Source organism: Canis lupus, chromosome 31, assembly GCF_003254725.2.
Source record: "Canis lupus dingo isolate Sandy chromosome 31, ASM325472v2, whole genome shotgun sequence".
In the NCBI taxonomy this organism is placed as follows: domain Eukaryota; kingdom Metazoa; phylum Chordata; class Mammalia; order Carnivora; family Canidae; genus Canis; species Canis lupus.
In genome coordinates, this window is record NC_064273.1 from 31100484 (window position 1) to 31115921 (window position 15438).

At 47.4% G+C, this 15438-nt stretch overlaps 1 protein-coding gene across 6 annotated transcripts in view; it reads left to right on the forward strand.

Annotated features, from left to right (window-relative positions):
* Positions 1 to 15438, forward strand: part of DOP1B (DOP1 leucine zipper like protein B) — a 105504-nt gene that overhangs the window by 65545 nt on the left and 24521 nt on the right. For all 6 annotated transcript variants that reach the window (XR_007407543.1, XM_025449663.3, XM_049104570.1 and 3 more), the window contains 7 exons: positions 171 to 271; positions 980 to 1170; positions 4452 to 6081; positions 6569 to 6680; positions 7300 to 7488; positions 9300 to 9422; positions 11231 to 11365. Coding sequence is in view for 5 of the 6 variants with exons in the window: in XM_025449663.3 (XP_025305448.1) it covers positions 171 to 271; positions 980 to 1170; positions 4452 to 6081; positions 6569 to 6680; positions 7300 to 7488; positions 9300 to 9422; positions 11231 to 11365 (2481 nt within the window). In the remaining variant the exon portion in view is untranslated. The remainder of the gene's footprint in view (positions 1 to 170; positions 272 to 979; positions 1171 to 4451; positions 6082 to 6568; positions 6681 to 7299; positions 7489 to 9299; positions 9423 to 11230; positions 11366 to 15438) is intronic.

Sequence of the window (15438 nt, forward strand, 5' to 3'; positions counted from 1 at the left end):
TTCAAGTGAGCGAGGAAGGGAGGATGCCCGTCTTCCTTGGCCCCAGGCGCACTGGGAGCCCAGCACCGCCTCTGAGGTTGCTGTCTTCCTGCTGAGCTCTCCTTTGTTACTAGGGTTGGGTTTGCTGGGAGGGAGGGAGGTGCCTCACTCCCGCTTATTTCCTAATCAAGGGGACAAGACTGGAAGCTCTGTTTAGGTTTTCTGTCATCTGGCACCTGACGAGAGAGACCCAGGGCAGTCGTGTGACATCTCACAACCGCTCATTTGATAGGTAAGGTGCTCCTCATGTAGATTACCCTTAAGTCAAAAAGGACGCTTTGCCGAGGATCCTAGTCATTGTGTCAGGCCATGAGGGGGCTCTGTGCGAAACTGATAACATGACCCCATTTTCTGGACGCACAGCAAACGATTTCCATGATCCCTCGAGTGACTTTAGGCCAGATGCATGTGAATACATAGTAGGAATTTTCTTAATTTGGTCCCAGAAGGAGGGAGCCCAGTGCATCAGAATCACCTGAGCAGCTTTGAGACCATGCCTCGTGAAGGGACCTATGTAGGCAAGTGGAGGCGGTCTGGGTCTGTATTGGAGCTGCAGCTACGCTGGGTGCAGCTACGCTGGGTGTAGACACTTAAGTGTCATCGACTGTATGCTTGAGATGTGAATTTTACTGCAGTACAGTCTTTTGTACTTTAAAAAAAAAATCTTCCTCCTTGTTTCCAAAACTAGGTGTGGGGCCAGACACACAGCCTTAGAGAAAGGGTAGCTGATCCGATGCTGGGGGCCCGCCTCAAAGTCAATTGAATAATTTAGGGTGAAGCTGGGGCATCAGGATTTTGAAAGCCCCCCCTAGTGATTCTTGGGTGGATGTCCACTTGTCTTTGCTTGGTCTCTAAGCCCAGCATGGGTGAAGCTCCCCAAGGGCATCCTGGTGCACGGGGTCACCACATGCTGACTTGATGGTGCCCTTCCCACCCGCAGATCCCTGTTCGTCGTGCTGGACAGCCTGGCCTGCACGGACGGTGCCATCAGTGCGGCAGCCCAGGGCTGGCTGGTTCGGGCGCTCTCCCTTGGTGATGTGGCACGCATCCTGGAACCCATGCTCCTGCTCCTGCTCCAGCCCAAAACCCAAAGGACCTCCATTCACTGCCTCAAGCAGGAGAACTCAGCAGGTGAGCACACCATGCAAGGTAGTGGGCAGGGTCAGTGGGAGGCTTTGTGTCCCCAGGGTCTTTGGGCCTGGGAGGGAGGAGGGGCGACTCCAGCCCTAGCTGCCCCTGGGGACAGTCAAGGCACCTAGCCCTGCTCAGTGGTTTAGCTACATTCCAGTGGTGTGAGGGTACTTTGTAAAGTTGTGAGGACTCTTCCAACATAAGGAGTAGTTCGAAATGCCAGGGAGTATGTTTTTTGTTTTCACTGAAAAATCAGATTTTTTCTTTTTTTAATAAAAAAGGAAATTGTTAGTAACCACTGTTCCAATAAAAATAGCTGACTTTGGGATCCCTGGGTGGCGCAGCGGTTTGGCGCCTGCCTTTGGCCCAGGGCGCGATCCTGGAAACCCGGGATCGAATCCCACGTCGGGCTCCCGGTGCATGGAGCCTGCTTCTCCCTCTGCCTGTGTCTCTGCCTCTCTCTGTTTGACTATCATAAATAAATAAAAAATTTAAAAAAAAAATAGCTGACTTTTTATTTTTTCACTACCAAAAACAATTCAAGTGCACCTAAGGTAGGAGGAAAGAATAACACATCCTCCATCCTAGCACCTTCACTTAGAAGAGTGGGTTTGGTGTCTGGCGGGAAGTTAAGTTTGAGACGGTTGGGCTGGCACTTATCCCCAGATGTATGCTTAGACCTGGGGAGGATTAGGTTGCCTCTACCTGTGAATGGCCTAGAAGCTGAAATTTCCTTGTAATCAGCTTAATTGTACTTAACTAAAAAAAAAACAAAAAAACACAAAAAAACAAAAAAACACTCGTTTGTGAACCTTCAACCACGAGATGAGTGATTTCTTGTCTGTTTTTCTATCTCTTCCCTAAAGTTCTCTCCAGCTATAAATTCTGTGAACAGATAATTAGAAATGCGGAAGAAATAATCCTTTGAGTTCCAAAAACTTCCAGAGGCATTTTTTTTAAGATTGATTGATTATTGATTGATTGATTTTAGAGAGAGCACAAGTGAAGAGTGGGGAGGGCAGAGGGGTCAGAGAGAAGAAGAAAAGAATCTCAGGCAGACTCCATGCCTAGCTCAGAGCCAGACGTGGGGCTCGATGTCACAACCCTGAGATCATGACCTGAGCCTAAACCAAGAGTCAGAGGCTTAACCGACTGAGCCACCCAGGTGCCCCCAGAGGCTTCTTTAACACAAATTTAACAGACTATAGGTAGGAAGAAGAAGAACGGAGCTAACATAGACCTAATGAGCGCATTACATTTGGGCGATCAGTACCGAGCACAGTTTATGAACTAATGTGACTTTGCACACTAGGTGTGTTTTGTGACTTCCTCTAGTTTTCCTTTTTTTTTTTTCCTTTTTTTTTTTTTTTTTTTTTGCCTCCAGTTTTCTAAGCGATGGCTTTACGAGCTTTGAGTTAGCTGGTTTAGCCCACTGGACTGTAAATATTTTGTCTGCACCAGTCTTATCTTACAGGGAAAAGCAGCCTCACATGCACATAAGCAGTGATTTCTGAGACGGCTTCTCTTTACAAGGTTCTCTAACTAAAACTGGAACTTCTCGTTTTCCTTTAGGAGAGAAAGCTGGCTGCCTTCTCAAAGAGGAGGTATTTTATTAATCCACGTTATAGGAAAGTAAAGTCCAGGGAAGTATAAACTAAAGCACCTTCTTTAAAAAAACAAAAACAAACAAACAAAAAAAAAAAAACTAAAGCACCTTCTTGAAAGCTTGGCTCTCATTTTCGGCTCTAAATTTGTTAGTGTTCCTCTGTGTTAGGAAGAGAGTCCTAAGGCCACATGTCCTAGTTTTAAGTCTGAGGGCACTTCCCACTGCTTCCTGTGACCCGTATTTCCCACTACCTTCCTGATAAAAGAAAGTGTCTTTTCCCTGCTATGTCCTTACCCTGGAAGCAACTAGAATAGCCTTCTGCTTTACCCTCCACCCTATCTCTGTTTTGGAAATATTACTGTGAGCCTTAGGCAGCTCAGCTGTTTCTAATGCCTCATTCTTCCTCCTTTCCTAATCATGCTTGATGTTCATGGACTGGATCTGCTAAGAGCTGCATGTGAAAATGGTTTGGCAAGCCAAGGACTTCTTTCTGGCTGTTCCTTTTTAAAGAGACCTGAATATTTTATTTTTTTATTTTTTTATTTTTATTTTTATTATTTTTTTTTAAAGATTTTATTTATTTATTCATGATAGTCACACACAGAGAGAGAGACAGAGAGGCAGAGACACAGGCAGAGGGAGAAGCAGGCTCCATGCAGGGAGCCCGACGTGGGATTCGATCCCGGGTCTCCAGGATCGTGCCCTGGGCCAAAGGCAGGCGCCAAACCGCTGAGCCACCCAGGGATCCCGAGACCTGAATATTTTAAAGCATCGTATATTTTCTGATTACAGAAGTACTCACATGCTTATTTTAACAATTAGAGTAATGAGGTAAAACACACACGGAAGTCCCCCGGCAGGTGCCTGGGTAGCTCAGTCGGTTAAGCATCTGCCTTTGGCTCAGATCATGATCACAGAGTCCTGGGGTCGAGCCCTGCATCAGGCTCCCTGCTCAGCGGGAAGTCTGCTTCTCCCTCTCCCTCTGCTTATACTCACTCTATCAAATAAATAAAATCTTTAAAAAAGAAAGAAAGAAAGTCCCCTGGAATGCTAGCTAATAGAGCTAAGTACTGTTAATGGTTTGGCGGATAGTCCTCCAGATTTTTTTAGAGCGGCGTATTATAGATGCTCTCCCCTAAGCGAGCTCATTCAATACAGCTTGATTTTTCATCTTTTACTTAAAATATGCCATGCATTGGTCTGTATCAGTACGTACAGATGTATCTTTTAGAAACCCAAATGGTACTGCACTGCATGCGTGTGCCACAATTTTTCTGTCTGAATGTTTTATTCGCTTTCCGGTTTGTCTTCCCATGTGACAGCTCAGCAAATACCCTTACAGCTTTGAAATCCTGCGGACACTTCTGTGGCATACATTTCTTGACAGGAACAAAATAATATACTTTTTAATCACCCTCCCTGTAAAAGTTGCAATACTTACATTTTCTGTGACAGTGTAACTAAATTACCGGATTCCCTGAACATTTTAAAAGACCCGTTCACTTTTACTTGACTGCCTTTTGTCCACGATACAATGTAGATTCTGGTGTTGTATGGGGGGAATTTTATTAGCATTGATCTTTCTGTCTGGCTTGAAGAGAAAGGGCATTCTGGAACTGATGTATCACCGCCAACCCTTCTGTTCTGAAGCCGTTTGTCATTTTGTAATTTTCAGAAGACTTGCATCGTTGGTTTAACAGGAAGAAAATCCCCTTCAAGGAGGCGTGTGGAGCATCGGAGCTTCAGGAGGGCAGCTCGGAAGAAGGCGTGCCTCTCAGCCAGTTCACCACCGTTGACCGTGAGGCCATTTGGGCCGAGGTGGAGAAGGAGCCGGAGAAGTGCCCCCCCGGAAGCGAGCTGAGTGAGGATGACCTCCCCTACTACGTGGACCTTCCCGACAGGACGGCCTGCAGCACGCTGGACAGCAGCGAGCACACGGAGTCCGCGGACACGAGCTCTGCCCACACGGACAGTGAGAACACGTCCTCCTTCTCCTCCCCTTCCCACGACCCGCAGGAGCTGAGCCACGAAGAGAGCTGCTGCGCGCCCATCCCCATGGGCGGCAGGGCCTACCCCAAGCGCTCGGCCCTGCTGGCCGCCTTCCAGGCAGAAAGCTTCAGGCCCAGTGCCAGGTTAGGCCTGGCACGCGTGGACTCGGACAAGACCCAGGCTTCGGAGTCGTTCTCCAGCGACGAGGAGGCCGACTTGGAGCTCCAGGCCCTCAGCACGTCCCGGCTGCTGAAGCAGCAGCGGGAGAGGCAGGAGACCATCGAGGCTTTGTTCAAGCACATTCTGCTCTACCTGCAGCCCTACGACTCCCGGCGAGTCCTGTATGCCTTCTCGGTGCTAGAGGCCGTGCTCAAGACCAACCCCAAGGAGTTTATCGAGGCGGTGTCCAGGACCAGCATGGACACCAGCTCCACCGCGCACCTCAACCTCATCTCCAACCTCCTCGCCCGCCACCAGGAGGCCCTGGTCGGCCAGAGTTTCTACGGGAAACTCCAGACGCAGTCTCCCAGCGTGTGTCCCCACTCCCTGCTGATCGAGCTCCTCACTTACCTGTGCCTCAGTTTCCTGCGCAGCTATTACCCTTGTTACCTGAAGGTCTCCCACCGAGACGTCCTCGGCAACCGGGACGTACAGGTCAAGAGCGTGGAGGTTTTGATCCGAATAATGACGCAGCTGGTCTCCGTGGCCAAGTCGGCCGAGGGGAAGAACGTGGAGTTCATTCACAGCTTGCTGCAGAGGTGCAAAGTTCAGGAGTTCGTCCTGCTTTCGCTGTCAGCATCCATGTACACGAGCCAGAAGCGCTATGGCCTGGCCACCGCCGAGCGAGGCCGGGCCCTGCAGGAGGAGAGCCTCTTTGAGGAGAGTCTCATCAACCTGGGCCAGGATCAGATCTGGAGCGAGCACCCCCTGCAGATCGAGTTGCTGAAGCTCCTGCAGGTGCTCATTGTCCTGGAACATCACCTGGGCCAGGTCCAGGAGGAGGCTGAAAATCAGCCAGAACTGTCCCGGGAGTGGCGGAGAGCCCTAAACTTCCAGCAGGCCATCAGTGCCATGCAGTACATGCAGCCGCACCCGCTCACCTCCCAGGGGCTGCTGGTGTCCGCCGTGGTGAGGGGTCTGCAGCCGGCCTATGGCTACGGCATGCACCCGGCCTGGGTGAGCTTGGTCACGCATTCCTTGCCGTACTTTGGAAAGTCCCTGGGCTGGACCGTGACACCTTTCATTGTCCAGATCTGCAAGAATTTGGATGAGCTGGTCAAGCAGTATGAAAGCGAAGCTGTGAAGCTCTCTATCAGGTATGGCAAACCATTTGGTATGTTATTACTGCTTTGATGATCCTGTTTGTAACAGGTGGCTGACCTGACGCGCCATAGAAGCCAGTTGGAGTATAATTCCAACCTAATCAAAAGCCTGCTTTGCATTGTCAAGAGGGGTAACAAGGAGCTAAATGCTCATGTCCTTCATTTTTGATTCCACACAGGTACCCAGGCTAGCTGAGTGTTGTAGCCACACTCCATTACTTTTCCAAAACCGAAGTAAAGACATGCGTCACCTTTACAGAAATTCTGAAATAACCTGAAAACATTTTTCCACAGAGACTGTAGGAATGTAAAATGTAAAAGCACAAACAGTGCCCCTCGTTATTGTAACGATATTTCATTAAGAGGGCCCTAATTTATCAAAGATAGTGCTAGCTCACTGGTTTTTGCGTTTAGGTAGGGTTAAAAACCTTATAGCTTCATTCATAAAAATTCTCATGAGTTTCTCATTTCTTCACCAAAGCATGACCTCCAAGAGGGAAAACATTTCCCCAGATTACCCCCTCACTCTTTTGGAAGGCCTGACAACCATTACTCATTTTTGTCTTCTGGAACAACCCAACCAAAACAAAAAGGTAAGTTTTTTTCTATGCCTCCCTCCCCAGGCTTGAGGCAATTTTCATATATTGTGTTGTCTTCATTGGATTATGACCAGTTCAAATAAGAAATATGCACACGTAATAACTGTAAATATGTACACAAATGTATACTTGCACAGAATGCAAGCGCGTATGCAAATATATGTGCACAAATGTGGGAAAGTAATGCAAATGTACTTTGTTTTTCTGGTGCTCCCCGAGGCACCGTCCCATTGCCCATTGTTTTATCAGTAACCAAATGGGATAAAATGTCTTTTTGGTGCCAATTTTTTACACATGGTATTTGAGAAATCTCCAGTCTGATACCATTTCAGCTGTTATTTGCTCTGCCCTGTTGGGGATTACGTTTCAGAATACAGGTAATGCTGAATGAAAGAGTCTGTAACATGGAACCTCAGACTCCCAGGTGCCCCTCTTAGAAAGAAGGCCATGGGTTGAAATGCACGGGGAAGCATTTTGCTTCCAGACCGCCACCCGTGGGACTTGCTTGGAGGCGTGCAACTGCCCAGACTCCCACCCCACCCACTCCTGGCCTCATGGGAAAGGGGCTGGTGCCACACATGCAGCCAAGTCTCATGTTCACTTTCAATTGTAGACCACTACCATAAGCGATCCTACCAATTTGAAAAATGCCAAGAATGCCATTCTGGAAGAGTTGCCTCGAATCGTTAACACCATGGCCCTTCTCTGGAATGTTCTCAGAAAGGAGGAGACTCACAAGAGACCCGTCGATCTCCTTGGAGCCACGAAGGGATCCTCTTCCGTTTACTTTAAAACCACCAAAGTGAGAGAACTTCCTCTGTGGTTTTATTCTTTTGTCTTGTCCCACCAAAAATAAGTATGTACAGGAATATATACATAAATAATCAAGCTTAATGTGATCAGTGAAACCCAAGTTACTTGTAAGTCAGAAATAGAACTCTCCAGTTTATTAGAATAACTTTCTGGGAGGTGGGCAGGGGGTTGAGGTGACTGAGTGATGGGCACTGAGAGGGGCACTTTGCAGGATGAGCACTGGGTATTATGCTAAATGTTGGCAAATTGAATCCCAATTAAAAAAAAAAAAAAAGAACTTTCCTGCGACATCTGGGTGGCTCAGTCAACTGAGCGTCCAACTCTTGATTTCGGGTCAGGTCATGATCTCAGGGTCCTGGGATCAAGCCCTGCCTCGGGCTCCTTGCTTAGCGGGGAGTTGGCCTGAGGATTCTCTGTCCCTCCTCCCACCCCTCCTCTCTCTCTTTCTCTAATAAATAAATCTTAAAAAGAATAATTTTCCTATTTATGGAAAAAAAGGCTTTGTGAATTCAACCCGTCTTTTCCCCTTTCATCTCTTTATTTAAAGTAAAAATAAAGTCTCTAGGGGCTTGAAATGGGGTACCAAAAGATCTCACCTGTTTCCCTGAAACACTTTTATCACATAGCTTGTCTCTTATGTCCTCCTTTCAGTGGTGCCTTGGACACATGGGCACATCAAGTGGAACGCTATGGTGTCTCAGTTTTTTTGTTAAACCAAACCTACATAGCCCAGGGTGTTTCTAGTTCACACCCACTCTCAATTATAGCAGTCTCTGCCTTGGAAGCATCGGGGCATGTGGCTCAGTCTCTGATTGCCTGGTATGGCCCCTTGGAATTATCTGGTCATATCTCTTGTCAGCTGACCGCCCAGTGCCAGGGCTTACACAGGCATCCGGCAACCCAGGCTGGGCAGACTGATTCAGAGCATGGGGAGCGGGATGACTCAGGTTCAGCGCTCTGCTCAACCATACTGTGGGACCTTGGGCAGGTTCCCCAGCCTCTCTGTGCTGGAGTTTCTTAAGTTGGAAGCATGCATCATCTAAAGCACTCTACATTTATTAGCGCATTTAGCCCACATGTATGAGGTGGGCACTGTTTTTATTCCCAGGTTACAAACAAGAACGTTGGGGTGTAGAGAGCAGAAGCACTTTGCAGGCAGTTGTACATATAAGCAGGGGCACAGGGGTTGGACCCGGGGCACAGGATGGAGGACATCTCCCCCACATGCTCGTTGCATCTAACATGATCTTAAACATAGACGTAGGGACATAGTAAGTGCTCAGTAAATTCATTCATTCCACAAATATTTGTGTGCCTGCTGCAGGGCACTGGGCCTTGTTCATACAAGAAGGTATGAGGTCCTCGCCCTCGTGGCAAACACGCATGCTAACCACCAGTATAAAAATCAAGATGAGGGCAACCCCGGTGGTGCAGCAGTTTAGCGCCACCTGCAGCCCGAGGTGTGATCCTGGAGACCCGGGATCGAGTCCCACGTCGGGCTCCCTGCATGGAGCCTGCTCCTCCCTCTGCCTGTGTCTCTGCCTCTCTCTCTCTCTCTCTCTCTCTCTCTCTCAATAAATAAATACATTAAAAAATCTTTAAAAAAATTAAAAGATGAGAAGCACTACAAAGAAACACAGGATATTCTGACAGCATGTGACCAAGGGACCTGCCCCGGCCTGGGGTTGAGGGGAGGCCTCCCTCGGGCAGACCAGCGAGCTTCCACTCCCAGCATTTGAGGGCGGTCCGCGAAAGCCCGGGTGCTACTGTGCCATAACTCTTCTCTTTCTCCCATTCTAGACCATACGACAAAAAATTTTAGACTTCTTGAACCCCTTGACGGCCCATCTGGGAGTTCAGTTAACCGCCGCTGTCGCAGCAGTGTGGAGCAGAAAGAAGGTTAAACGTCTCAGTAAGATGAAGGTAGAGTCTAAAAATGAAAGTTGTACTTAAACTTACTCTGCCAGAAATACCAGAGTCGCGTGTAATCAGAGGTGACATTGGAGACCGACGCGGGAAACTGCTGAAGTGGTTTCACTGTTTTAAATGCACAGATAACACAGCCGTGCCTCCAACTAGGATTGTGGGTGGGTGGGCAGGTGGCAGGGGGTGCAGGGAGCTCACCCCTGGCTTGCTCTCAGATCTCTGTGTAATGAATACATACTACTTCCATTCAGTCTTTTAAATGTAATATCTAATAGCATACGTAGAAGAGCACATAGAGCATGTATGTTCCACGAAATAGAGAAACCATGAACCTGCCTCCCAGCTCGAGTGCACGTTATCCTACCTGCGAGAACCCCTGCTGGTCCTTCCCTGCATGTAGTGCCATCCTAGAGCTTTTTTTAAACTATTATTTTAAAGACTTTATTATTATAGTTTTTAAGAGCAGTCGTAGGTGCACAGCAAAATTGAGCGGAAAGTACAGAGATTTCCCAAATATCCTTGCCCCACACGTGTATGGCCTCCCCCATGATCAGCACCCCCCCAAGTGGTAGGTTTGTTCCAGTCATGAACTACACTGACACATCATTGTCACCCAGGTTCCATAGGCTTTTTAATTTAGAAAAATAATACTTGCAAAAACGTAAAACCGATTTAAATTGTCGCATTCCTATTCCCAAAGATGACTTCAGTTCGCAGCTCATCCATTCTTTATCCACTGACTGGTCTATCACTAAGTCCTCCAGGGACTTGTTTTATTTCTGCAAAACCAACATAATCCTCTTCCTTTGTTCTTTCTTGACTAGGTTTCTTTTTTCTTTTTTTTTCTTTTTTTTTTGAAGATTTATTTATGATAGACACAGGGAGAGAGAGAGAGGCAGAGACACAGGCAGAGGGAGCCCGACGCAGGACTCAATCCCGTGACTCCAGGATCGCGCCCTGGGCCAAAGGCAGGCGCTAAACCGCTGAGCCACCCAGGGATTCCGACCATCTAGGTTTCTATCTCACTTCCCTCAGAGGGTCTCTCCCACTCCCTGGACACTATCTCAGTGCCCAACATGGGCTCCTGTTCCCTGAGGAGGCATGAGAGGTTGGTGGTGTAGGCCACCTTGCTTAGCACCTGTAGGATCTTCCCTGGTGGTAATCCTTATCCTTCCAAGTGCATGCGATCGTATTATGCAGACTTCCATCATCAAAAGTACTTCCCCTCCCCTCCCCCCCAAAAACTAAAACAAAACAAAAGTACTTCCCATACCAGGGCTTTCCTGCCAAGGCCAACCATCGAGAACCTGGTTTATCTGGTTTCCCGTTTACTAGCTTCATACTTTCAGAGCTATCTTTCAATGCCAGCCTGCTTTGTTCAAATTAAGTGTATCTGTTTCTAAAAATGCGTTCTGAGGGGCATCTGGCTGGCTCCGTTGGTAGACCACCCAAACCTTGACTCAGGGATGTGAGTTTGAGTCCCACAATAGGTATAGAGATTACTGTTTAAAAAATGAAACAAAATTCTTTCTAAGCTCGAACATACCAATGTCACTGCCCTATCATCACCTATGCCTGTTATTCCTCATGTGTGTCAGATGCTGATACATCACTGTCATTAAATACTCAGCCTCCTCTTTATCCCCACCAATAGAGTCCTTTACCTAGTTTTGTTTAAATATTTACTTAAAAGATTAAAGCTCTCTCTCCAAGGGCAGCTATTACAGAATACTTTCTGTGCATCATTCTTATTTTTGTTTTCTCTCTGTGAGTTTGAAGAAAGCTGTTTTTTTTTTCCTTGGCAGATTGTCCCAGCTGCAAGTGCATCCCAACTGACCCTTGTCGACCTGATCTGTGCGCTCAGCACCCTGCAGACGGACACGGTGCTGCACCTAGCAAAGGAGGTGGTGAAGAGGCCGCCGCAGATCCGCGGGGACGAGGTGGGAAGCCTGGGGATCTTCCAGATGAATGCATGGCACCCTCCTATCTTTTATAATTATGTTTGGGAGGGAAGCAGAGGTCGCAGGAGCACCTGAGAATTCCTGGTGTTAGGGAAATGGAGGTGTTTTCCTGGGCTTGGGGGAGACTCTGTGAAGTGTGCCTAATGGGCTTCAGTTCACCAGTTTGAAGGTGGGAGCTGCTGGAGGTCAGGGCTGTCTCTACCCAGGCTGTAGCACCCCAGCCCGGAGATGGGTTCTTACCAAGTACTTGCAGCATGCTAAGTTGAACAAAGCTTTGGAAAAGAGGAAATAAGCATTCCTGGATAGCTCGGTGGTTGAATGTCTGCCTTCGGCTCAGGGAGTGAACCCGGGGTTCCGGGATCGAGTACTGCATTGGGAGCCTGGTTCTCCCTCTGCCTATCTCTCTGCCTCTCTCTGTGTGTCTCTAAGATAAATAAAATCTTAAAAAAGGAAAAAAGAGGGGATCCCTGGGTGGCTCAGCAGTTTAGTGCTTGCCTTCAGCCCAGGGCATGATCCTGCAGTCCCTGGATCAGGTCCCATGTCAGGCTCCTTGCATGGAGCCTGCTTCTCCCTCTGCCTGTGTCTCTGCCCCTCTCTCTCTCTCTCTCTCTGTGTGTGTCTATCATGAATAAATAAAATCTTAAAAAAAAAAGAAAAGAAAAGAAAAAAGAGGAAATGGCACTTGCCTCAAGGAACTCACGGCCTAAGAGGCATCAGAGAGAAGCAAAGCCAGATGCTACACCTAAAGGTGGCCTAGACCGACTTTATTCAGTAGCTACTGTTGGGAGAGAGAGCTGACCTCAGTTCTGATTTGCTCAGAGGCAGCAAGGTATTTTAGCCCAAACGGGGGAGTAGGAACGGTGAACGAGCAGGGGCTCCAGCAAAGTCAGGGAAGTGGAAAATTCTGAAAGAGCAGGGAGGGGGCCGGTCTCGTTCAGTGGCTATCTCAGAGGACAGCTCCCAGGTCCTGGAGGAAGACCTTTCCTATCCTAGAGGATGCATGCACATCTCAAAGGAAGGGTTAATAAATGCCCCAGGCAGGGAGGTCAGGAGCCTATCGGTGTTGACAGAGCAAACGGCAAACTGTTTTGGCAGCCTGGAGCTCTCTGGGGAGGCATTCGAGGGTGACGGGGTTATCATCTGCGGGACACCGCCTTGAGCTGCTAGAAACCTTGGTAGTGTTTGTTCCCAGTACAGGTTAGTGGGGGCCGGAGTCATTTCGGCTGGAAGTCCCAGCCCCCACAGGCCCAGGAGGAGAAGAGAGAGCTCTGACCAGAGTTCAAAGAGAAGAAAAGGTCTTTGTCAAAGGGCAAGTTAAATGTTTGCATAACTTTTACGTAAAAATGAAAAAGGTCAGAGGACAGGACTCCTTCGAGGCATTCTGAGAAGGAAGAGATTTCTTCTCCGCAGTGGAGGCAGGGCGCGAGAAGGGCGCTAGGATGGAACCGTGAAGCTCTGAGAGTTTTGCTGCAACTTTTCTGCACGGCAGCCGGGGAAGTCCTTGGTACCTAGAGGCCTTTTCCAGTCACGTGCAATGGTTTTGAAACAGAGCAGACTTTGTGGTTTAACTTTTTTTTTTTTAATGCCCTTAGAGCTTTAAAAAAAAAAAAAAAGAAAGAATTTATTCTTAAGTAATCTCTACACCCAACACGGGGCTCGAACTCACGACCCCGAGATGAAAAGTCACATGCTCTGCTGACTGAGCCAGCCAGGCAACTCAGAGCTTTTTGTGTTTCCCAGGGTGCCTCATTGAAAGTATAGGAGCTGTTTTGTTCTTAATTAGTTTAATAGAAACCAGAGATTTATTTTGACTTTGAAATAATTGCCTTCTATCAGATAATTTAAAGTGGTTAGGAAAGTGGCACCTGGGTGACTCACTCGATTAAGTGTCTGCCTTTGGCTCAGGTCATGATCTCAGGATCCTTGGATCAAGCCCCATGTCAGGCTTCCTGCTCAGCGGGGAGTCTGCTTCTCCCTCTCCCTCTGCCCATCCCCACTGCTGTGCATTTGTGAGCTCTCTCTCAGATAAATGAATGACTGAATAAATATGTTTTTTAAATTGTTTGGAAAAATATAAGGACAGTTCCCTAAATGAAAACTAGCAGAATGGACAAAGCATTCATTCATTCATTCATTCGAGATCTTTAAATTTATTTAATAGAGTGGAGAGAGAGTAGGGGTAGAGGGAGAGGGGCAGAGGGAAGCAGACTCCCTGCTGGAGCAGGGAGCCTGACGCGGGGCTCCATCCCAGGACCCCGAGATCATGACCTGAACCGAAGGCAGGTGCTTAACTGACTGAGCCACCCAGGTGCCCCAAAGTGATTATTTAAAAATAAAGTTTTACTCAAACAGATATTGAAACACCATTTTTATAGTAGAATTACTCACAATAGTGAAAAGGTAGAAACAACCCAGGTACCCATTGGTGAATGATTGGATAAAGAAAACCAGATGTATCCACACAGTGGAGTATGGAATATTAGCCTTAGAAAGTTAATTCTGACACCTGCTACAACAATGGATGAACCTTGAAACCAGTCACAGAAGACAAAAATTATGTGATTCCAGTTACATGAGATCTTTAGAGTAGTCTGTTGTGAACATAGTTCCTACAGAATGTAGAGTGGTGGTTGCCAGAGAGAGGAGAGGGAACAGGAGTTACTGTCTTTTGGGACAGAGTTTCAGTTTGGAGATGAAAAGGCTCTGGAGATGGATGGTGGTGATGGTTGTACAACAATATGAATGTTAACGCCACATGAACTTAAAGCCATGGAACTAGACACTTAAAAATGGTTAAAATGGCAAATTTTAGGTATATTTTAAAGATGTATTTATTTTAGAGAGGGCATGAGCTGGGTAGGGAACATAAGGAGAGGAGACTCCCTGCTGAGTGCACAGCCCAATGTAGGGCTCAATCCCACGACCCTAAAATCATGACCTGAGCTGATACCAAGAGTCGGTCACTTAACCAACTGAGCCACCCAGGCGCCCCTTAAGTATATTTTACCATAATAAAAAGTCTTATAACAAATAAAAGGCATATAGCTTCGGGTATTAAGGTCATCGCACTGGGGACGGCAAACAAAAGCTGAACCTTGGAATCAGTGTTTTCAGCTATGTCTTACCCTATAAGTGGGAAAACTGGCCAAGAATTTCTTTAGCCATTTTTATAGCTGGTACATGGCACAGGGGAGCCTCTACAGACACGTCTGTGCTAAGAAGGCCTATTAGGGCTCCTCCCCAGCCAGTGTGTTCAGGGCCCTGGTCCTTTATCATTCCAGAAATGAAAATCAGCTACGTGCTTCAGTGGTAAGGGGTCCTAAATAGTGAAACTCCTACTGCCCTCAGTCAGCTCTCTTCTAATGGGGAAAAGAAGATAAGCCAGCCTAAAAATTAACACCATGAGGCCAGATTATGGAACTGCTGAAGCACAAGGAATCGGATGTAAAATGCACAGGGGTGACATCCATGGCATTTGTCGGGCCTCCCGCGAATGCCGGGTATAGTCTTGCTGCCTTCACTCTTGCACATAAAAATTAAAGTAGTCAACCCCGAAGAGAGGAGCAGGGGTGAAAGAGCCATCAGATTCTTGGTGACTTCACATTTTATAACCCTGAACAAGTCTCAAGTGTCAGGAAAGTGACCCTGCACACTGGTGGTCACTTCCTATGAGCAGAGCCGGAGTGAGCTGTCCGCCAGGAGGAGCCTCTGCGACAGGTTTTCTATGCACAGCAGACAGTTCTAGTTTTGTTCCTTCACATCACTTGAATTTCTACAAATATCTGCCACTCCTGGGCTGAAAAAACAAACACACACACACTAGATCTCATCTGGCTGGCTGGTTTTTGGCTGTTTGAGTAACAGAATTGTGTTTCACAACTCGTTTAATTAGCTCAACTTGTATAATTTCTACAAACAGCTTTTTATAAGCAAGGAAGGGGGAAAATTTTCAAAGCCAGTTTCTAAGTAGTTGCAGCCACTTGGGATTCAGGGAAGTTGTCTGGTCTGAGTTTAAGGGAATTCCTTGAGCTAAGAATTAAAAGTTTTTATCA